Raw genomic sequence first — 23068 nt, forward strand, 5'->3', positions numbered from 1 at the left:
CCCAGCTAAGTATGTGGTGCCTTGGCTAGAATGAAAGTAGCTGCAATTCTTTTAACTCTCTTCTGTTTACAAATACCATCTAGTCCAAAACTAGTTCCTAGGTTTCCTTTGCTTTTCAAGTATTTTTCAAATATTCAAAAGCAAATATAAAAATAAAACCAAATGCTTAATTTAATCCAGAACAATTCTGAATTCTGTTGTAAAATAACAATAGAAATCTTAATTTGTTGATGACTTTTCATTCTGGCCAAACTTTTCCCCGGCACTTTCCATAACCATAACAAAGCAGAAATCGCGTTCTGAAGTGGACATTTCTAACAGCCAGACTTATAATGATTTCAAAGCAAATAAGATCTTAAAAGGCCTGGATTGAAACCATTTGAATATGCATTTTGAAATCAGATTATCGTAGTTTAGTTTGGTTTATAGTTTGCTATCAACACTGGCAAGAGACTCGAGAAACCTACCCTGAACATCATGACCTCCAGGCAACTTTGGGAAAAGTCCGGTGTAAATGCCTGTTACCTTGATCTCCTTGCCATCCCACAGAGCAATGTGCCTCAGCATACGTGTTCTGTTGCCTTTTTGGTAAACCGTCATGAACACAAGCTGCCTTGGAAGAATTTTAAACTAAAAATAAAAGAGAAAAATAGTAAATCCCAGGTTTTTAACTTTTCAGAGAACTTAAGTGTAGTGTGTAATTTTGATACTGTAAAGTCCCGTGGAATACAGCTTTAGGAACGTGTTTATAAAAGCTCTAGCACAATGATACCCTAAAGCCCACTGCTTCTGCATAAGCAGCTACTCGTATCTACTTTATTTCATTTCTACAGTAAGGCATCTTCTCACATAATGGAACATACACCAACGACTGAGTATCCCCTTTACAATAGTCTTTGCTTAGTATATATTTTTCTTTTCTATCTCTTCTATCTCACTGTGTGATTCTTGCAACGTCAAGAACCCCACTATTACACTGTAAGTCCAACAGGTAGCACAAACAATAATATCTGTCTGTGACATCTTTTTTTCCTTATTTAGAAAAAGAAATGTGTGGTACCTGCATAATAAAAATTAGCAATTGGTCAGTTTGTAATATATTATTTTTCTTACTTGCTAAATATTTGCTCCATCTATAGGAGCAAACAAATATAAAAATCAAACAACAGTTCTACCATTGGACCACATACCAAATAATCTACAGTTGAACGTTTGCTCATGCTGCTGGAGGAATCAAGGGCAAACCACCTCACAGCCCCTGGAGCTGTATTTGACCTTCACTGTTGGGCAGCCAGCATCCTGGATGCCATACCCTAGGAAGAGGGCAGTCACAGCTTGCCTTCTGCCATCTGTTGATGATACCAACCTGGGACATTGTCTGTGTTATTTCAATGACATTCGTGTAGCTGGTTCCAGTGAAAGTTAGTTTAGCTGTAACATTGAAATCCTTTTTTTCCATCCTGAGGTAGAGTTTGCCTTTTGCTTCACTCATATCATAATTTACCTTTTCAAGTTCCCATTGAAAGAGAGAGAACAGAGAAAGAGAACAGAGAAAGAGAAAATAAATATTGCACTGGCATTCTTTGCACAGTATGTTACATTATGGTCCTCAGGACCTAAAAGAGATCTGGTTTTTCTGTATGTTCACGTTGGAGAAGGCACAGCTACAAAATAGCATAAACTGCCTAACATGCATAATGAATTACTTTTTATGTGAGCAGGAGTGACTGCTGCATTTGACTGAAAATTAACCCCATTCATCTTCCTTTCTTATCCTGCTGTTGTGTATTTCTGCACTGCTAAGAGCCAATAACCAGAACTGCTTTCTGCCCAGTCTCTTTTTCTTAGTAACCAGAAGAACCAAAACAGTTCCCGAGGGCAGTCTACCACAAGTCATAACAAATGCAGACAGATGGAAGCAGAGTCAAATGGAATGAATGCTCTCTGGTAGGTTTTGTTAGAGATTGTTAGCATCTTTGAAAACAGGAACATCCTCAACAACAACAAGAACAAGGTCAGAGATACTAGTACTAGAAATAACACAGCTTGACTCCTAAAATATTAGACAAGTCTAATTTGTAGTGATGTATGTGACTGATAACTTGCAGATAGTTACCTTAGAAGACAGTTCTGCTGCACTGGGGAAGTACTGTAGAAAGAAGGGATGAGTCTGGAGTGCTTTTATAGTCAAGTCTTCACTAAAGAGAAGAAATGTACTTTTTGTTCAACAGTATTTCACAAAGTCCACTCTTGCTGACAGCACAAGCTCATCTGAGTGATCTTCGAGTCTGCCAACAGCTTTGTAGTTACAAATCGCAGTACCTTCCACTGAATGCTTAACCCACTGACATTTTTTGATGCAATCATACAAAGGTAAAGGAAACCAAAGAGTGGCGCTATCTCTGACCTTGGTGAAAAATCTGTGTACTAACCCCAGGGACAGAATTTAGCCCGCTGGATCAGAAATTACTTTAGCTAGCAATTTACTAGCCATAGTAAATGCATTAGCATTTAAAAAATCAGATAGGTATTTTGGAATCTGACTTTGCAAGTGCTGTCGTGGTTTCCAGACTTAGAATTCACCATGATTAGAGAGTTTAACAGAACTTACAAGGCTTTTCAGTGTAAAGGTCTTTTGCTAGAAATTAAGAAATCTCTGATATACCCCAAGGCAAAAATATTACACCTTGTAAACACCCTCAAAAGCCTACAGTTTTGTTTATATGCTATACCAAATATTTCTGTTTAGGCACTGATTATCAGACACTTTTGAAGTAAAGAATTATTCTATTCATTCTTCATTTTTTTAAAGAACTTTGAAAATTTTCAGAAGCCAGACAAAAATAGAGAAAATTAGCACAGCAGATACAGCCACACCAATACCAGCTTAGAAAACTGAGTGAAACTGTAATTTCGCAAGGTTCAACTGTGCCAAAACAATTTAATACGATTTAAACAGTTAGGTCAAGTTAAGCTGTATTTTTAAGTACTTGTCTGGCTCAGACCTAGAATTTTCTGCACTATTTCACTGTCTGCTGCTTCAGTGCTGTGGAGGCAGGCAGAAAGACAAGCATGGACCAGGCTGTGAGGTGGGGAATCTCTCTGCAGCCCTCCATAAACTTCTTCAGGTATACAGACTATTTGGTGTGACTTCACTTTATCACAGATTTGTTACATTCCACCAGCGCCTGGGTGGCTCAAACAATGGCTTTTTTTCCATGGAATCACAGTGGCCTAATGACATTCTTACACTGCTCAAAATTTACCCTTGCTGGTCTTTCTTCCTTCTGATGGTAATGGAGAAGTTTGTGTTTTGTTCACAGGTCAGCCTCAGAGCTCCTTCAATTTTATTTTCAGTCAGGACTTCTTGAATTGTCATCTGTGAGGGGGAAAAAATAAGCAAATCACATGCCATAGCTTCTACCCAGCACTTCACCTAAACTGAGCACTGTGTCAGTCAAGACATTAAGGGTTCTTTTAACGTCTTGACTGACTAAAAACTTTTTTAAGTCTTGACTTGACATTTTAAGTCTTGAATGACTTAAAACTGTTACCTTGATCAAAGTTTATCTTCCAGACAGGCTTTCTAGACCTAAACCAAACGCATCAAGAGATGTTTTCCTTTTTTTCTGTGAATATGTTTCCATAGCTACTCATTTGCATTATTGACAAGTATTAGTCTTACTTTCAATGTACCCTTATCTGGTTTAAGTCTAGAGCCACTGGCTCTTGTTTATGTCTCCCCCACTCTTCTTTTTCATATACTGTAAAGAAACTGCCTTTCCTTTTTTTTTTTTTTTTTTTATTTATTTATGAAACAGATGGAGCTCTACAGATCTTTTACTCTAGGGTATTTTCTTCCTCCCACAGCTGCTAGCTTGTCTACAGCTTTATCCTGAAACAGCTAAAGAATCCCTCTGGGGAAGATCAGCACCATCTCCCACACTTAAAGATCAACACATATTTGTGTTTGCCAAAGTCTGTGGGAACGATAATTTCTGAAGTCATATGATGACACTCATAGCTCATACATGAATAAAGAATTACCATCTCTGGTTTTCATTTTTTCACTCAAACGTTTAGAGGATAAAAGACATTCCACTAAATATTAAGAGGGAAGAAGCAGAGGATCTATCTAATACCTTTTAATAAAACGTTGGCATAAAATATTCCCTTGAAACACTGACACTTAATATGCAGGTTTAATATTGATACAGTGTTTCTTTTCAGAGAAGTCTACCTTTAATCTTGTATCCTAGCTACATACCCTCTTATTTGAAGAAAAAGTGACAGATGATACGGTGTTCCATATACTTCCCTCCAAAATGGAAGAAGACATTTCACTTAATATTTCTTTCTCCTGGGATGAACAGCCTTCGTGTTGCTGTCAAGTAGTTTGGAATACAAATCTGTTTCTGTTTATTCAACTCTGAAACATTACAGGTATCTATGCTAGAAATGGTTTAACCAAGCCAAAGAATTCTCTGGGTATGAAGGACAGCTGTTTTATACCAGAAGTCCTTTCCACTTCAGTAAGCCATATCAGCTTAGGAAGCGACAGTTAATGAGTGCCGTCTTGAAATAATTAATCCTGAAATCCGGGATTTCAGATACCTGCTGAGTTTCCTTGGAAACAGGCCGTTAGCTATGTACTGAAGTTAAACAGGGATTCAGATAAACTGGGCCAAGTCACCTCTCATCTGCACTGGTATAAACCTGGAGTAATGTCACTCAGGCCACTGGAAATGCTCTGGATTCATGTTAGTGTAACTCAGATGACAGCTCTAAGCAAAGCACAACAAAAGATCTATGGTTTATTACCTTTAGAAAGAACGGAAGTCCCAGACGATGGAGAAATGATATTGAATGCTTCACCTCTGCCACGAATTCAAATATACCATTGAGTTGAAAGTCTGTATCAACATCTATAGTTACAGTTGCATCTTTGCCATCATACTGGATTTCACAGATAGTTTTGGCTTTGTTTCCTAAATAGCAAGGACAAACAGTGCCATTTTCAGGGACTCGTTTTCAAGGAATTTCAGTACTGCCTGCATAAAATCAATCCAGCCAGCTACTGGGTTAAGACATTCGTCATGACAAAGTCATCCATTCAGGATGACAAGAGCTTCGGCCTGTGGTTGGAGTGCAGAGTTTCTTGGATGTCCTTGAGCAGACAAAGTCTTGAGTTAACAGAGCTTGTGCACCCATGTACAAGCATTAAAGTGACAAGTCAGTTCCCAATAGTAATGTGTTTTTGCAGCTAGAGCTGACTAGCTGATCCAGCCAGCCGTAGCCCTTGGCAGGTATTAGACACCTCTAGAGAAGAGCTCTGAGCTGATTTGACCTGTAGTGACTCTTTCAGTTCCAGCTACAGCAGACAACATGGCTCCAACCTCCAACAGCACAATTTGAGGACCTTTCCCCTGCTTTCCTACCAACTTTCTTATTTGAAAAAGAAAATACAGACTGCTAAGAGAGAAAAATGAGATGAGAGATGTGAAACCCCAGAACTTTTTACAAAGACAAAATCACAGACACGCATGCAATCATACAGTGGCCACTCCAGCAGCTGTCCTGAAAGCCACCTGTTGCCCTGTCACCTGCTAACCTCAGTAATTCCTACTCTTTGGTGTTCTCACAGTTGTTAGGGTGTTTTTTTCAACACAAATACACTCCCACGTGGGCACTGAAGGTACTTGACCACAATGTAAATCAGCAATTGAGGGCTATGCAGACAGGATTTATGTCTGGGCAAGTTTTGGTGCTAGCCTGGCTTATTCCAAGATGGGTCTGTCTCCCCTCCACTGTTCAAACAACAAAAACTATTTAGAATTATTTTCAAAGCCCACTTTAAACTACACTGGAATTCACATTTTTTGTGCTCTGTAACAAGGTTTTTCGCATGATATTGGAATTTTATTTTACACAGCTAAGTATTTTGGGGATCACCTGTTTTACCAGGTATTGTACCACATGAGATCCTTCCTGGAATTAAAAACACAGACGTAATGCAACTAATAACAGATGCAGTTTAAGTACAACAATTTTACTTACATACAAGAAAAAGCCCCTTTTTAGGTACTACCAGCAATTCTCAGTCAGTTTGTAGCTGTTGAAGGAATAGTTGAAACATCCTCAAAGAGCTAGTATACAACAAGAAACCTGCAAGGAATGGCAGGTACCTACCTGATTTCTGTAAACTGAGAATCAAGTTGATTGCCTTAGGGTAGCCAGATGCCTGTAGTGTCTCGCTACTATGTACACTTTGGCAGAAGATATCCACTTGGTGACCAACATAATAGGAGTTTATTATGTATGTGATTGATGTTTCTCCAGCTGCAATGTGCACGTATCTTTCTTGAGTAGTGTTTCTCCCTTGAAAAAACACATCTATCTAAAAAATGACATGTAAATATGAGTTTTTGAAACAACATTGAAATACTATTTCATTTTGAAACAGACGACAAATGGAAGTGAAAGAAAATCCTCTCTTGTCTATACTTATGTCAAAAATCTATCCATTAACAAAAAAATCTTAGCCTTTCATTAATCATCTATGACTTTCTAGTAGGAAGTCCATTCAGTAGAATGAATTTCAAACCATGCCAGCCTCACTGATTTATGTCATATTCTCATTAGGTTCTCTTTTATCCCACAAAAGCATGACTCCCTTTGTATAAAGAATCCTTGATCCATGTGTCCTGCTGATATTTACCAGATAGTAGGTACTCCAATACTTCCCTGAAAACAGCACTTCAAGAAATACCTGTCTAAGTATAAAATTCCCATTAAATAACATAGGAGTAACAGTCCAATTCCTGATGCAATGTGCTGAAACTATTCTGCAGAGTTACAGTAGCAACAATACACACTGTACTAACACTGATCAGAATGGAATAACCTGATTCAGAAAGAAGTCAAAAAGAAATCTATTTCAGTAGTTCAGGTTTTAGCCATCCATAATTTTTAAGTATCAGAAAATCTCAGCTTCCATCCTATACCCTACAAAACACCAGTTTTCATTCTAGTGATGGGCTATTATATTATAATAGAGGACAATAATTTTAATGGGGGGAACAAAAACAACTTACCTGTAAAGACGATGGGACTCTGGCTTGTAGCAGCCATGGCCAATTATGATGGAAATTCCCAGTTATGTTGGTACTTGTTTCAAACTCTTGGATTTGCCCTTCGAGAACTGTTAGGTGAGCACCATAATGCACTTTCATACTACAGCTATTGATCACTTTCAGGTTCAAGACAGCCTGTGTGCAACAAAGATAAACTGTGAGAAGGTGGCTTTGTAGAAGGTAAAGCTTCTGTCAGTCAGTGTTCTTCCTTTGGTTCAGGCAGTAGCATCATAAAGATGTGTCAAAAAAATTATTCTCATATAATTTTATAACACAACAGAGTTACAGACATCCCTTTTATTTCTAAATTCAACATTTTAACACGTATTCTCCAGTATGGCCATGCCTTAGCCATACTGAAGCAGTTACATTATTAATAACAAGGAGGTGGCTGTAGGCTTGTGTATCTCAGATAAAAAGCAATGCCAGATAAACAGAGCCTGGGAGGAAAATACCATTTGGAATGTAAACTTCGAAATCGTATCAGTACTCACCTCTGTCTAGTCTATACAAGGTACACTGCAGATCTATCAGAATAAGCATATGAGCTAAAACACACTACGCTCCTCGTGCAGTGCAAGCTGCAAGCTCAGCTGTGGCTTGGGCTGTTCGTACACTGGAAGCCAACCTCCAGCCTCTTATTCCTATGAAAAGTTCTGGTCCAGCAAGCTATTCTCCCAACCCCTCAAGTGCAAGCTGAGCTTCTGGACTCCCCTCAAGAACAAAGTGAGCATCTGGACTGCCCTCCACTCTAAACTTGGGGGGGGAAACAGAGAGAGAGAGCAAGCAGGAAGGAGAGGCAGAAGGGAGAAAAGAAAATATAAATGTTTTTAAAACAGATGCAGGCAGTATGACTCATGTGTATTGGGACAACACCCAAATTCCAGAAAATCTTATTCCATCAGGAACATAGGCAGCAATGTGCTTTTCCATCTCTACACCCCACTTAAACAGTACCTTCCCCAACTTCCTTTCACTGCTGATGGGTTACAGAACTCAGCAGTACAATCAGCATGCCAAGAAAGCGACTGATGTTACCTGTCCATTACAGAGTGATCATTCATTTTATCACCACCACGCTTCCTCTGCCTCATCTTACCCCAGCTCCTTCCAAGATAGTCCTCGCACACACAGGTACAGACTTCAAATGTCTCAGACCATTCATTTTGCACACAGAATTACAGTTCGCACACCTCGCAATGCACTTTCACAATGAATTCTCCACTGTACTTCATGTTGAAGGACAGAAGACACTGCTGCTCTCTCTGGCAACTGAATTAAAGGTAAGGAAGGCCCAACAAGTACAGTACAGGCAAAGAAGAGCACTGCATCTAGAAGTAAGTATAAATGAGAACAAAAACTGAGGCGGTGTGACAACACAGACACCTTAATTCAGGATACCCTATTGAAGGTTACATTGTATTTTAAAATGTTGAGAACAATCTTTCCCACTTGTACCTGCTACATTAGGTAGCTTATTTATGGCTTTTCGTTTATGTTTGCTCCGCTTGGGCTATATTTTGTAGCAATAAGCTTTGTCTCCTGTGTAAGTCTTGACTTCTAAGTGAAGCAGTGTTGCACCCTTTGATCTTTACCATCTGACTTCTACAGCTACTGCTTCTTCACAACATGATTCCAGGCTGGATTTACATACCCTTTGTCATTGTCTGACAACTTACCTGCAACTCAATCCTGTCTTTTATTTGCAAAGTCTCCAGTGCCTCTATGTTATGAGTAAGGTTGTAGTTAAGAGACACAACATCCAGCTTCTGGACAAAGCTTAGCTCTTCTGTGATCTGTTTGGTCCAAATAAAGTACGACAGAAGTTAACTGTGGCACATCTCTGATACTGAGACTGCTGTGATATTAATTGTAAGTATTGTACTAATTACACATTAAGAGTAAAATTATGAAAACTATGAAAACTTTACGGTGAAGAAATGTCTAATTTTTTTATAAGTCACCATTTTGTACTGTAATAGGGACTATACTGCACCAAGTGAAGACACTTGATAAGAAAGTTTTGATAGTTTGCAAATGGGAGTCATGGATCATTACTGGTGTTAAATTTGTTGCCAGAAGTGACTGCACAGAAGAATTGACTGAAAGATACTGCCTTCATTTAATTAAGGCCTTTAAAACCAAACCAGCCCCTGCAAAGTATTCTTATAAGGGCCTCATGCACAGCTATTTCAAATGTTGAAACAATATTTACCAAACCATTTGTCTCACTTTAACCTCTATTTCACATCTTACTAATATGGAGGAGACACTTACTTGCTTGCTGTTCACACAGAAGTGAATAAGCCTTTTGTAGAAGTCGCTGGTTTTTTCTAGTATCACATCAACTAATATCTTCATAGGAATGCCAATGTCAGCAGCTCCTTGAATGTTATGGGCTAGCACCACATCCAACTCTTGTCTTTCCTGTTAATATTTCATAGCATATATAGCAAAGCATGTGTAGAACCCAAAGCTTGCTGCAATACTCAGCTCAAACCAAAAATCTGCCTGTCCTATATTTAATACTAATTAAAACCAATTTCATTGAGCTCAGGGAAGTTACACTGGGAAAGAGACAATAAAGTCAAGCTTAACAGGTAGTATAAATATATATATATTTCAGCTAAGAGGGCAAAAGATGTAAAGTTTCTCTCTGGTGGCAAAGAACTCCCAGTAGCTTTGTGTTTCTCTACAGCACAGAACTACGCAGACATTACCAGTTATGGCAAGAAAGTGAATGATGACAAGGAGGAATGTGCTTCTCTCTGTGTGTACTCTACTCTCCTGCACTGATGACAAGAGAAGCCAAACTTGTAATTGTCAACAGAAAAGCAAGAGATCCACAGCCTTTCTTGTGCTGTTGTCTTACTGAAGAAACAATCAGCAGCGCCTCAGCTAATCTCTGCCTATTATTTTGCAATGTAAATCACAGTGATCACTCTAAAAATCACAGTCGTCTTTCTTCTTGTGCATTGTTGTATACTTTAATGATGAATTAAGAGCATTACATTGGAATGCCAATTGCGTATCTGGAGTGATAACAGCATTTGTGGGTTTGAATTTCTTGTATTTGCCACATAATATATGGAATATCAAATAGTACAATACAGAAGAAAATAAATATATACATAGAAGACCATAACAAGGCAATGATTCAGGAATTGCCACAGCCTGTATCCTATTATCCTATGCATCTGTTTTACTGCACATTACAGGTGCCAGATTTTCAAAGATTTTATTTTTATTCTGGCATTTATTATTAAAGTTTGAATATTTCCTCCCAATAAAATAGTTTGGAGTATATCACTTAGTATTTTGTACATGCAGCCTAACAGTCTGCAGGATACTTACATCAGTGACTTTTAGTATAAGGAGTCCTTGTAATTTACTTTCATCGACAGTGATCAACGTCTGCAAATCTAGGTTCATTTTATCCATCAAAACATAGCCTGAGCCATCAATTTTTACTGGCGCTCCAAGATTCTGTACAAGAAAAAAAACTAAACTAAAAATTCTCCTCTTTTCCACTTACCCACAAATACACTATACACTTGAAACTTTTTATTCCTAGTAAGCAGCTCTAATAGCACTTAGCTGTAAATCTAGTATATCAGGCAGCATATCCATTTTTGAGAATGTTTCACAAGTCTTGACAGCTTTTTATCACATTTTATGAATTTTGTCTTTTTTAGTTTGAATGTCTGACACATTTTTGATATGTGAGCCAAAATAGAACACAAGACAACATGGCAGCTCTTCCTGCCCAAGTGAAAAGCCAATTAATTTTCTATGCTTGGCATTGTTCCAGTGCCCCAAAGCATCCAGTGAAACCAGACAGTATACACAGGTTTATTATAGCAGCTCAGTTTTTGGAAGAGGGCAGGTAAATCTCGTTTTGTATATTCAGATTTACCCTGACTTGCATATTGAAACCACAGATTGTTCTGTGGTAACATGTCTCTCAAACTTTCCATACGCTTCTCCTGTCCTTTCCCTTCCTGCCTATATAGCACTGACTGGTGGGATCTGTGACAGGCCACACACTGCGATATCAGAATTTCCAATAGCAATACAAGTTTTCAGTAAGAAAAAGCCAGTGTGCAATCCAGCTAAATTTAGAACTGCTGCTTCAGGAAATCCTGCTGCAGAATTTCTCCCCCTCCCCCTACATACAACAGTCTGGCCTGGGAAAACAAACCACTGGGCAAAAACTGAGGGGAAAAGTGCTATTTTTCACTCCTCCAACAAAAGGGAAAAGGAGCTCAATGTGCCATGCTAGCTAGCTGAGAGAGGCCATGGCACACTGCCTGCCTGTATTTGGGAAGCTCTGAAAGCCACCTTGCTCCCCAGCTCCTCCCAGGCAACAACAGTTCCCTCCTTCCGAGACAGGGACTGCAGGACATCTAACTGCTTTTGCTTTGTATAGAAACGAGACTGTACTGCAAATGACGGTACATTCATGTGATACGGAGTGATCTCCTTCCACAGAGCTCCAGTTTTTCATTGCTTTTTTCTACTGTCTATACCTTTTCAACAAAGAAACTACTTTTTTCTTACCCTGCTAGTAGCTGTTCAGACACAGGGTCTATGGTGAGGCTCCCACCAGAAGTTCAATCTCATTAACGAAAGAGACAATTATACAGCCAGCATTTGCAAGAATTACCACAAAGAAATAGCTCACCAGGGCAGTCCAAACCAGTCTGTTAAAAACGTCCCTGTTTGTTTGTCAACTAAATTCCCCAAAATATTTCTCAACTGAGGTCTTACAGGAAATGATACTGCTGTTTAGTGCTGGCTTTTTCACTTTGGGCTTTCTTTGCAATGGTCTTCATACATTATGGATCACTGTGTTAGCAATTTCAATTTTCTGTAAAGCTGAGTGAAAATTTTCTGAACTGAAGATTACCTAGTTACTGTATATATTTTTAAACTATTTCAGAGTTTGGTTGTCAAACTGCTGAGAAACTGTAATAGCTGATAAAGCAAAAGACAACTTTGAATACTCCTTATTTCTGAAGATTAAAAACCTACAGATTTCTCAACCGTGCTTCTAAAAAAATACATCAGAGCTAGTACAAACAAGTCCATTAACTGTAGGTACTGAATCAAAGAAATATGGCTTATACTACACAAAAACAGAGTGAATGACTGGCTCCAAAAGTAAGATGTCACATTAAAAGAAAAGATTGTTTTTCTTGTTTCTCTGCTACCACTGAAATCATTAGACTATTTTCTTTTGACTTTAGTAGGTGCAAAGATCCTGGTTTAGATGTATAAATTCAAGAGTAAAGCAAAAAAACCCCAACAATCCTTCCAATACCTGAAATGTTTGGCATTTGTTTTCTATAAGTATTTTCCACTGAAGCTTCTTTTCAGGATCGAAGTCCCCATTCATTTGTATCTCACAATCACCCAATTTCATTCCTATTCCAGTATGATATTTTAACTGTTTTTGTGTAGTGATGGACAGCTTATTTTCCCTTGGGATTATCTTCAACTGAGGCAGGTCATGCTTGAATTGAATTTCCAGTGTAATCTTCGGTTTGCACTCTGCTTTCACTTCAAAACGGGCAGTCTTGCCTTCTGTTTCAAGGACACAGAGAAGTTCTGTTTGGCACTTGTCTTTCTGAATAGATCCTGTGAGCTGTGACTGAACTGGAATACTGAGATCCTATCAAGAGTCAAAAAAAAAAAAAAAGTTCTTAAGATTATGCATACACTTTAAGACAAGTCAGTATTGAGGCTTTTTTATTCTCCCTTTAGCATAAAAGAAAGGAAATTTTGTTACAATATCAGAGACGAACCCTGAAGTCTCTGCACTGCCATTTTCTCCCTCCCAACAGTAAGGTGGCAATTTTGCCTGAATAAGGTCTGAGGGAAGATTCTAGGACTGCCCTGCAGATTTTACAACTTCTGTATCCATATGGAAATTTACATTTACAAAAATACAAACCACCTATTTCTTCAGTGGCAAATTTTATTGAACATCCTCTGCTTCACTCAGACCAGACCAATCTCAATTTTCAAACAAGTTTCAAACTCTACAAAAAACAACAGGCCTAACACATATTCTTGCATCTGGTGTTACAAGGGTTGGGTTTTGTAATACTAAACTTCAAGCTTGTCTTGTGCAACATCCCAAATTAAACATTTCCTCTCATTCTTTCAAATTATTTGTAAAAACACTGAAAATTCTACTATTCTTAACATTTTAAGTGGTTTTTATTCCCTCTTTGTTATGGGTGACACACATTTTCCTGTCATTTTTGGTTTTATATTGCTACTTCGTAGTTGAAGAAGTTAGAACTGAGGAGTTAAAAGTAAACCATAAATGCCTACGAATATCCAGAAATAACCCCCAAATTCACAGGTCTCACTCTTTCTAATGCAGTCAGTGAGGCCAGGTGGAAAAAACAAGGAAATTTCACAACTTTTGCTTTGATAAAAAAGACAGGCAGAGGATATATTTTCTGACAAATAGTTCAAACTAAAACTACTCTTCAGCCTCAGAGGGCAGTCTTGGTCTGCAAAGGCAACCAGCAGCAAAGACTGAACTAATCTCAGTCTACAGAGAACACCTATGAACAAGATACACTTGACACTTTCTTTGCCTAGTGCTGTTAGACAGGTGTGTCTTTAGAGTGGTTTTCCAACACCCAAACATTGTTATTTTAGCTAAAACCCTATATGGCCTGGATTTGATCCCAAATCTCTCTTTAAAAGCCTCCAAGAGCTACCTGCAGAAGCTGACATTCTGTTTCTGTTTCCAGTGTCCATTTGGCTTTATTCTGAATACAGAGATCTCCTCTAGCCTTAAGTTTGCATTTGCCAGCCTGCAGCAACAAAATGCCCTCTGTGGTGGAGTCTGTGGCCGCAGATAACAGGACAGAGTTTTGAAAAGGCAGCCCAAGCTGACTCAGCCAGGGAACTGAATGCCTGAGGGTCCCTTGGAATGTATAAGTGTGTTCGCAGGAAGTGTCTATCTGCACAGCAACTGTTCTGCCATCACACTGGAGGTTCATTAACAAGCCAACATTGCAGATGTTCTGTTGAAATGAGCCCCCAAAGGCTGCAGCATGAGGCAATCCCATCCTCTGCAACAGAGAAGATTATACTGTGTAAAGCACACAAGGTAAAGCAACTGTCTTCCTAATTTGTTTCTAATTCATGAGAAAGCATTTCTTCTTTCTGAACCAATATGCTTTTGGAAAGGACCATACGAAACAGCTTTTTCACAGAGAAATCAGAAATTTTTCTGTGAAATGAGAAAAAGAAACAAAGAAAAAAACAAACAAACCCAACATTTTTGTAAGTACTGTAGAAGAAAAAGTTCAGAACCTCAAAGAAAACCTCCAAAATTTCAAATAGAAAGGATATGCTTTTCATTAGATTCTAGGACAAAAATTTATTTTAATTAAAAAGCTATTATTAAGCAACTACTTTATGGTAACAGCAGTAACATCTACTATTGCATTACTCCAAATTCTCATCTTCAAATACACTCCCTCTGCAAATGCTCTGAGTATTTTTCTGCCAGAACAACTTTAATGACCAAAATTGTCCTTTCTATAAATAACTGTGTCAGCAAATAGTTCTGTCAATAGACTCATAAAGATCTGAAATACACAGACTATCATGCCATACAGAAAACAATCTAGACTTACCTCTAGACTGATGCACTTGTTTCTAAAAGTAAGTACCCATTCCACATCTGTTTCACTGCTTGCCAGGCTCACTTCTCCATCAGCTTTTAAACTGCAAGGCCCAAGGACAATATCAAGCACGCCCTTATACTTGTCACTTCTCTTGGCTGATACCTTCACTTGGTTCTCTCTGGCAATTCCCAGAGACTGAAGTAAAGGCAAAGAATGCTGGAAGTCAACTTCTAAATGAGGCTGAATGCTAGTGGTGAAATGGAGTTGCAGGCAGGCAAACATGTCATGAAAAGAAACATGGCCAAAGAAGATGACGGTAAAGTTGCTGATAAACACTGACCCATTCAGTGACACTCTTGCTGGAGCCTGAAAAATTACAGGAAATAGTGTTGTCAAGTTTGTTTTCCTGTCAGGCCATATACTGGTTTTAAATGCTCATGTTACTAAAACAGAACTACCCTGACATCATTTTGTATTCATCCTACATATTTATAAATGCCTAAACAAATGGAAAGATGGTCTAAAATCTTTCTTTTAGAGTTGCATAATAAAAATAACCGAAAAAAACTGAACTCCACAACTCGGTTAGAACAGTTACTAATATCAGAAAAATCAACTGCTACTGCTTTTACTATCATCACTTCTGGATTTGGTTTAAGTAAATTGAGTCCTAGCACTGTGAGAATGTGTTCCAATTCCCCCCAGACCTCAGCAGGAGTGACAAGTGTTATGCACATTGTATCCATGTTACATGAGGAAAGAACTGAAATGTATTTGTCATCTTTGTCGCTAGCACATCCATAGGAATCCATCCCTATCGTCTTTCCAGAGACAAACATGAACTTCTGTAATGTCACTCATAGGAGACGTTTCTAACACATTCTTAAGAATACATCAGATTATAAGGTGAATCTTTCCTCACACAGTTCAAGAGCCACAGGGACTTTCACAAACAAATGGTTAGCTAGAAAGAGCAGAAAATAGAGTAAGTAGTAGTAAACCATGACATTCTCAGCTTGCGCCTCCTGTACTCCCTTGCCCCATTCATATGCAGTTGGCTGCTCAACAACAGAACAGGATCATTTGTACCAAGTTCAGTTCTATCTGGCAGAAGATGCAGTTTGGAGACTTCAGCCAGAAACATGAATGTGACTCTTGCCTTTTGCCTGGTGCACACCTCTTACCTTCTGGTATTAGTCTTCTGCAAGGTGCAAGCTCTTGCACTGAGCTCTGAAGCAGCACAAATTGATCGTTTGCTGTAGGACACAGGAGTATCACCTTCAAAGTCGCACCTCTTGGGCCTTAGCCCTACTTTGTATTCTACCATCCTTTACCTCTACTTTGTATTCTGCACTTGGTGCACAGCTGTGCACTGAAGATGCAAATCTGTATCATTTGAATACAAGTTTGTTCACAATTCTGATTCAGACTAAACAATCCATTGCATGATGGTGAAAGTGAGTGCAACCTTCCTCATGGACTTCTACAGTCTTTGATGGAAAAGTAGTCTGATCTGTTTGAATCTGTGAATATTAAGGGAGTGAAAATATCTGAAAGTATGTGCAAAACTTCCAGCTAACTCAAATCCATTTCTACATCTCTGACACCTTTCAGTACTTCAGATTCCCTTAGTGGTAGTTAAAACAGTTATGTTGTTGAAGCCAGTTATAAATGAAGCCAGTACCTCAAAATGATGAAATGTAATTGCTCCATTGCAAAGGCCAGAAAGTTGTTTGTTAGCCGATTCTCCACTGCAAGCAACCTGTTGGCATTATCAACAAAGCACATTCAGACCATGTAGAAAAGCAGAGAGGACTAAAATACAAAGAGGCGGGCTAAAAGGCTGCTTTCAGGATAAAAAGCATGAAGATAATAAAAAATAGCTTTAACATTAGATATCAGTTTCAAAAGGATAAACAGTTTAGTGGATCTGAGGCTAAATCATGCTCTAATCAGCATAGATAAAGACAGAAAAATATCTTCGAACAGTAGAAAACCGTTACTGGCTAGAAAAAACTATTTCTGATGCTCTGGCTTGTAATTTTGACAGGAAATAATGGTATTTCTTACACCTGGCATAGCAAATACCACTGTCATATGTAGACATGCAGTGTTTCAAATGCAGTCAGCTGTGTCCCCTGTTGCAGAAAGTTAGGTCCTTGGGGACTGCGGTTGGCCATACAACATCTACTGCCATTATTATTCACTCTGCTATCAATACCACTGCACCCACAGCCATGTGATCCACCTGCAAAGCCTGCTTTAGCAAGATGGAAAAACTGGGACTGCATGTAATTGTGCCTAGGCAAGCACCCACTCCAGTTTCATGACATAAATATTTTGTTACCCACCGCATCTTGAAAACCTGCTCTTTATTGCTAAGCAAATAATTTTCAGGCTTTCTGTACTGGCCCTGTTTGACAAAAAAAAGCTCTCTCCCTTCTGACCTGCTAGCTTGCTCTCAAGTGGTAAACCTGAACAGCTGAGGATGAACAGCAGAAAGCTACACCAAATACACCATATAGCAGGATTCCTGCTAACCTCTAGTACACATGGAACAATGTCAATCAGTCCTTCCATATCATGGTGAAGTGAAAGAGAAATCTCCGTAGCACTGCCAGAGGTTTTCTTCTCTATTTGAATTTTGAGTTGTTCCATCTCCACTGTGGTTGTTATCCCAGCAGCAATCTTTTTGGTGAAACTCTATGCACAAAAGAAACCAAATAATGGAAAGAAACAAACAACATCGCAGCAACAAATGGCAAAGGCAGAGTCCGTTTCACCATGCTTAAATGTCAGAGCCTGTGTCAGGGCAGCAGCACCGGTAAAACAGAAGTGCATACTCCTAGCAGTGGCTTCATTTCTAACAGAGATTTTCCTGTTATGCTAGACCTTCTGAATGCTGTGTATCAATAGTTCCTTCTAGCTCCAAGAACATGTTGAAAGCATTGAGTACCCTGCAGGATTTGAGTCCTAAGGCATACACAGTTAAAGTAGTGAAACTATTAGTACGCAAGGCAAGGGGAATGGTATAGAATTCTTCCTCTGCACACCTGTGTGTCTCACTGTACCACAGTGGCTGAACCCACCACAAATGTTAGTATGTTAACGACTTCAGCCTTCCAGCATATGTTAGAACAAGTGAAGTATTTGAACCCTTTTCTTCTGGAAGGATACTTTGAAATGCAGAAGAGCTATATGTTGCTCACAGATCTATAGCAGAAATGCAGATAGAGTGGCCAAGCAACACTGTACCAGGCAACATGGGTTGTGACACTCCTGTGGCTAAAGATGGCTTTTTGGAATAAAGTGCACAGGAACAACGTACAGTTATTAAAAATGGTTCTGCCAGAAATTAAATTATCACAGGGAGAACTTTTCTTACCTCGTAATAGCCAGTAACCTCCACAATAAAAGGGATCCCATGTTTCTTTATCTTTGAGATGTTGTGCTTTAAACTCCCAGATAGCTGGGATTTAGGAGGCTCTGTGGACAGTCTGTGACCTCCAAACACAGCGGTAATCCTTTCACTGCCACTCTGTAGGGCTATAGTAATGGTGTCATTTCTTGTGCCATGGTCACACACGGCAGTAAAAACGCCATCCAAGGGCAATCCTATTGATAGAGAAGGAAGCAAGATGAACACAATTCTTCTGGGTTGTCATTGTAAAACATAGAGAAGATGTACTACAGATTAAGAAAAGCCTTCTTTTTATATAAAAAAATATTTTTTATTAAGAAAAGACAGACTTTTTTTTTAAAAAAGTGCAATTATCCAGTCCGCTGCACTTACTGGTATTTATAGTAAGAAAGGACATTAACTACCATATGAAAATCGTGTTTAAAAAGGATTGTTAAATTAAAACGTGGCATGCACTTTGGAAGTCAAGAATTTTTCTTTTCTTAATAGAGGATATCTATCAATGGGTATTGTGCCCAACTCCAGTAGTCTGTTGTTAGAAAGTTTCAAAACAGATTTCTACAGTCCAAAAGGACAAAGGCAATTTACCCATTCAAAATTATTGACAACTTCAGTTCATGAAAACCCTTGGGTTTGCTTGGGAAAGAACACCTGGCATATTTCAGCCTTCAGTGTGATTTATTCAAAGCTTTCAATGTTTCAGTTCTGGCCTAAATCAAAACAGGCATAAAAACAGCCCTAGAGGAACCGATCAGCATGCAGGAACACAGATGTACAAGAAAGAAATTATTTACTCTGACGTAGTTCAAAGAGTTTTTAAATAGTTCTGTATATATTTAATTGTATTTTCTTAATGATATTAAAAAGAACGTTGCTAAGACTGGATCACATTTTGTTTTGGTGTGAGCAAATGCAACTCACATGTTTCCACTGGACTGCACTCAATTAGATAAATTCACCCTGACACTCTGTTACCCCACACCATCAAGTTCGTTTTCTTCATACCTGCATTTTTAAAAAAGCTGATATTATGTGTGAAAGTTCCACTGACTCTGCTGTGCCCATGACTCATGATACTGGAAAAATCTACAGAAAGGGTTTTCTCATCCACCTGGAAGCTAGCTAGCCCCCTTTTCATCTCTTTACTCAGCTCCAGGTGTCCTTTCAGTTTTGCCTCCATTGGTATTGCCTGACTGCCATTCTGAAACATAGCAAAAGTGATACTGTGTACGGTGGTATTCCCAAACACATGTCTGTTCCTGAGATGGAGTCCATACAGTGCTTTGTTGACCATCACATTGACGTTACCTGTAACAGGCAGAAATTATTATGGTGGAGAGAGTCCTTTGGGACAGAAATAACCAGAATTTCATAAGCAACATATAATCTGACCATTAGTAACAGGAGGAAGTAAAAGAATTTCCATTATAATAGGTAATTTAGCCTAATCAAGAGAGCAGATCAGTTTACTGTTAAGAGGGTGTTTCTCTACTAGTAGAAGTGTCTATGTTTAGAGAGTTTCTCTACTAGTAGAAGCATCTGTGTTTAAAACAAATTACATAACAGTATTTATGGCAGCTGTTTGTTTTTATTCCCCAAGCTGCGAGTGCCTTTAGGCCATGGAGTACACTGCACTGCCTTCTGAAGGAAAATTTACAGAGGGACTATGACCTATTACTTGTGTAAATCCAGACCAAACGATCCCTCTGGAGCTCTGCAGTGACCTGCTTTACCCATGGAGCCATTCAGAAGAGTAAGGGCCTCAAGTCAGCCCGCCACACAGATTTCAGAAGACCTGCATAGGAAAGACACTACCCACTATTTCCTTCAATCAATTAAAATAAGAAAATTATCAAACTATTCACTAAAAAGTAGTTTCAACCCACTGACCAACGGTTCTGTTTGCATGCTAAATACGCTCTTATGCATTATATAGAATCACAGAACCATACAACAGTTTGGGTTAGAAGGGACCTTAAAGATTGCCCAGTCCCAGCCCCCTGCCACGGGCAGGGACACCTCCCACCAGCCCAGGCGGCTCCGAGCCCCGTCCAGCCTGGCCTTGGACATGCCGGGGATGGGGCACCCACAGCTGCTCTGGGCAGCCTGTGCCGGCGCCTCAGCACCCTCACAGGGAAGAATTTCTTCCCAATATCTCATCTAAATCAACCCTCTTTCAGTTTGAGGCCATTCCCCCTTTTGACCTTTCTCTACACGCCCTTGTAAAAAGCCCCTCTCCAGCTTTCTTGTTGGCCCCTTGAGGTACTGGAAGGCGGCTATGAGGTGTTCCTGGAGCCTTCTCCTCTCCAGGCTGAACCACCCCAACTCTCCCAGCCTGTCTTCACAGGTGAGGTGCTCCAGCCATCTTCGTGGTCCTCCTCTGGACTCGCTCCAACAGGTCCATGTCCTTGTTATGCTGGGGGCCCAGAGCTGAATGTGGTATGCAATTCAGCAAGGAATACATTAAAATTAAGAAGCTTCCTTAGATAGCTGCAGACTTAGCCGAAAAACACAAAGTAAAAAAGTACCATCATGAACGTTGTTTTTGCACTTCAGTAACCCATTCAGAGAAAGAAGATGAGGTATGGCCTTTAATTCAGCAAATGTGTGTTGAACTCTTCCATTTAGGGACAAAACAAAACCAACTTTCTGCTCCCTGGCTCCCATGAAATCCACGTGAAGCCTATTTTCATTAAGTTTCATCTCAGAAGATATTAAAAGTCTAAAAAGACAGAGATAAAAATTGCTAGTAAGATCTTATTATTATTCATGGTTGTCAAGACAGCCCTCCTCTCACTCAAAGCAGAATCAATGAAAGCAGGGTGCTCTGGAGCACATGTGGTCAGGTTTGGAGTACCTCCAAGTATGGAGACTCCACAGACTTCCTGGGCACTTGTGCCAGTGCTGTGAATCAGGGAATCGGATGCCTTGCAGTAACTACATGCTATCCACCAGATGTTTATAAAACTACTCAGTAACACTATTCAGTAAAGCCTCACATACTGGCAGACTGTTCTTTAAATTTCTTGGATGTTTTTGTTATGATCCCTAATAAATGAAAATTATAGAGTTGGATGAGTTAGGCAGAATTGGAAATGAACTCCTCTCTGTCACAATACAAAATCTCTCTTCAGTGCTGACTTCAAAGCAGCACTGAGAATAAATTAAATTTAATAAATTAAATACAATTAAATTAAACAATAATTTTAAATGCCACCACCATTTGAGTCTGGTACATAAACTAACAGTTAGTTCCTTGTATCTTGGCCCTGATCTGAACAGTGTCGGAGAAACACAGCACAGCTTTTTAGGGAAAACTGCTGGAGCAACAAGAAACCCAGTTTGCAGTGTTTCAAGTAGAAGACTGAGACACAATTTTCACATTGCCTTCAACAAACTGTCCACTGAAATGTCTGACTTTCTAGACTCAAGTATACCACACAAAATGCCTAAAAGTGGGGCAATCATATTTTCATATTGTTAGACATCTCTTCTAGAAACTGGAACTCTCTTGAAAGACTGATGAAGAGCAAAAACTTAGTGAAAATTCACTTGATGGGAAGAGCCAAACTACGCAATTCAGGGAAGTAAGATTCATTTCATTAAAGTCAGCGACTGAAGCCTGTGCAGACTGCGTCTTTTTAGCAGTTTCCCAGAAATAGTCAACCTTTTATTTTTCTCTCTATCCTCTCTGTAAAATAAATCCCAAATAAATTGTCATTCCAGAAATTTTAAGTGTTCTGTTACTTCCTGTGAAGTGAGCTGCCATAAATTGCTCTGCTACAGCCTATCCTGGTATTGAAACAAATGTATGTATTACTGGAAGCCCAGACTGCAGTAAGCTGCAGAAGCACATTAAATATCTTTCTTGGATCTTTTATCTTATTTTTTCTTTTACTAGTAAATATAATGGCTTCAATTAAATTGTAGTAACTTCTGATTTCTTTAACTGTCTCCTCATTCTCCTTATCCTATCCAACTCTTAAAACCACTAAACACTGGACCTCTACAAAAACATCAACACCTTCGCTGCACACACTTGTATTTGTGAAATTTGAAAAATCAGCTGGAAGACAGCTGAAACCTGGGAGGGCCAAGTTTCTATGCTATCTCAGAGCTTTCCACAAGACTTAAAACTTTATGCTAAACACTAGGAAGTGTCCTTTTCCCACTGGCATAGCTTGTAAATATTAGTTCCTTACTTCTGAGAGGACAAACGATGGGTGGAAAAAACGGCTGCTTATCTAAAACCAAAATAACAGTACCACCTGTTCATTCAAGTTATCTCTATACAAAGTCCTAGGGAAGCACCTAGAACTCATTAACATAATTATACCAATTTATGAAACATAAAGACCAAAAGTATTTCAGTAAGAGGGATAATGCATGAAATGGCATTGGCTCAGTGGCTTCCGCTGCAGCTATATGAAAGTAAGTTACATTTAAATACATATCACAGAACACTCTTCAGCTCCTCTGTTAACCGAGATTCTGATTTCTCTACCTTGTCAGAAATATTTTGCCCATGAGCTGGAACTGTATTGACTCTGGCTTTGTCAGGATTGTCTGATGGAGGAAAGCCCTCAATTCAACAACTCTGGCATTCTTTCTGTTTTCATTGTTCATATCAACCTCCAGCAAGAGCATGTCCCTTCCATTGGAATGAAGGTAGAGTGAGCCATTGAAATTGCTCTCACTGTAACTCTTCAACACTGCCTGGATCTATGTATAGAAAAAAGAGGAACAGGACATTAAGGATCTCAAATCATAATACAGAATACTGAAATACAAGCTTGAGGAATAAGGCTGCAGAGAAAACAAGTTGGATCTGGGAAACGGGGGGTAGGGGGGGCATG

General features: G+C 39.1%; 1 protein-coding gene across 6 annotated transcripts in view; it reads right to left on the reverse strand.

The window, feature by feature from the left end:
• The window catches only part of LOC106631497 (uncharacterized), a 98376-nt gene that overhangs the window by 22779 nt on the left and 52529 nt on the right, over positions 1–23068 (reverse strand). For 5 of the 6 annotated variants that reach the window (XR_003562270.2, XM_027812863.2, XM_027812867.2 and 2 more), the window contains 19 exons: positions 22717–22934; positions 20741–20934; positions 19218–19520; positions 18177–18406; positions 17333–17494; positions 16476–16553; positions 14801–15157; positions 13874–14230; positions 12457–12807; positions 10488–10619; positions 9411–9560; positions 8813–8929; positions 7095–7268; positions 6190–6397; positions 4822–4988; positions 3267–3379; positions 2117–2198; positions 1367–1504; positions 468–630 (listed from right to left, as the gene is read on the reverse strand). Coding sequence is in view for 5 of the 6 variants with exons in the window: in XM_027812863.2 (XP_027668664.2) it covers positions 468–630; positions 1367–1504; positions 2117–2198; positions 3267–3379; positions 4822–4988; positions 6190–6397; positions 7095–7268; positions 8813–8929; positions 9411–9560; positions 10488–10619; positions 12457–12807; positions 13874–14230; positions 14801–15157; positions 16476–16553; positions 17333–17494; positions 18177–18406; positions 19218–19520; positions 20741–20934; positions 22717–22934 (3694 nt within the window). In the remaining variant the exon portion in view is untranslated. The remainder of the gene's footprint in view (positions 1–467; positions 631–1366; positions 1505–2116; positions 2199–3266; positions 3380–4821; positions 4989–6189; positions 6398–7094; positions 7269–8812; positions 8930–9410; positions 9561–10487; positions 10620–12456; positions 12808–13873; positions 14231–14800; positions 15158–16475; positions 16554–17332; positions 17495–18176; positions 18407–19217; positions 19521–20740; positions 20935–22716; positions 22935–23068) is intronic. The other variant, XM_055706609.1, reaches the window with a different exon arrangement.

The sequence above is a fragment of the Falco cherrug genome, chromosome 4 (assembly GCF_023634085.1).
Source record: "Falco cherrug isolate bFalChe1 chromosome 4, bFalChe1.pri, whole genome shotgun sequence".
In the NCBI taxonomy this organism is placed as follows: domain Eukaryota; kingdom Metazoa; phylum Chordata; class Aves; order Falconiformes; family Falconidae; genus Falco; species Falco cherrug.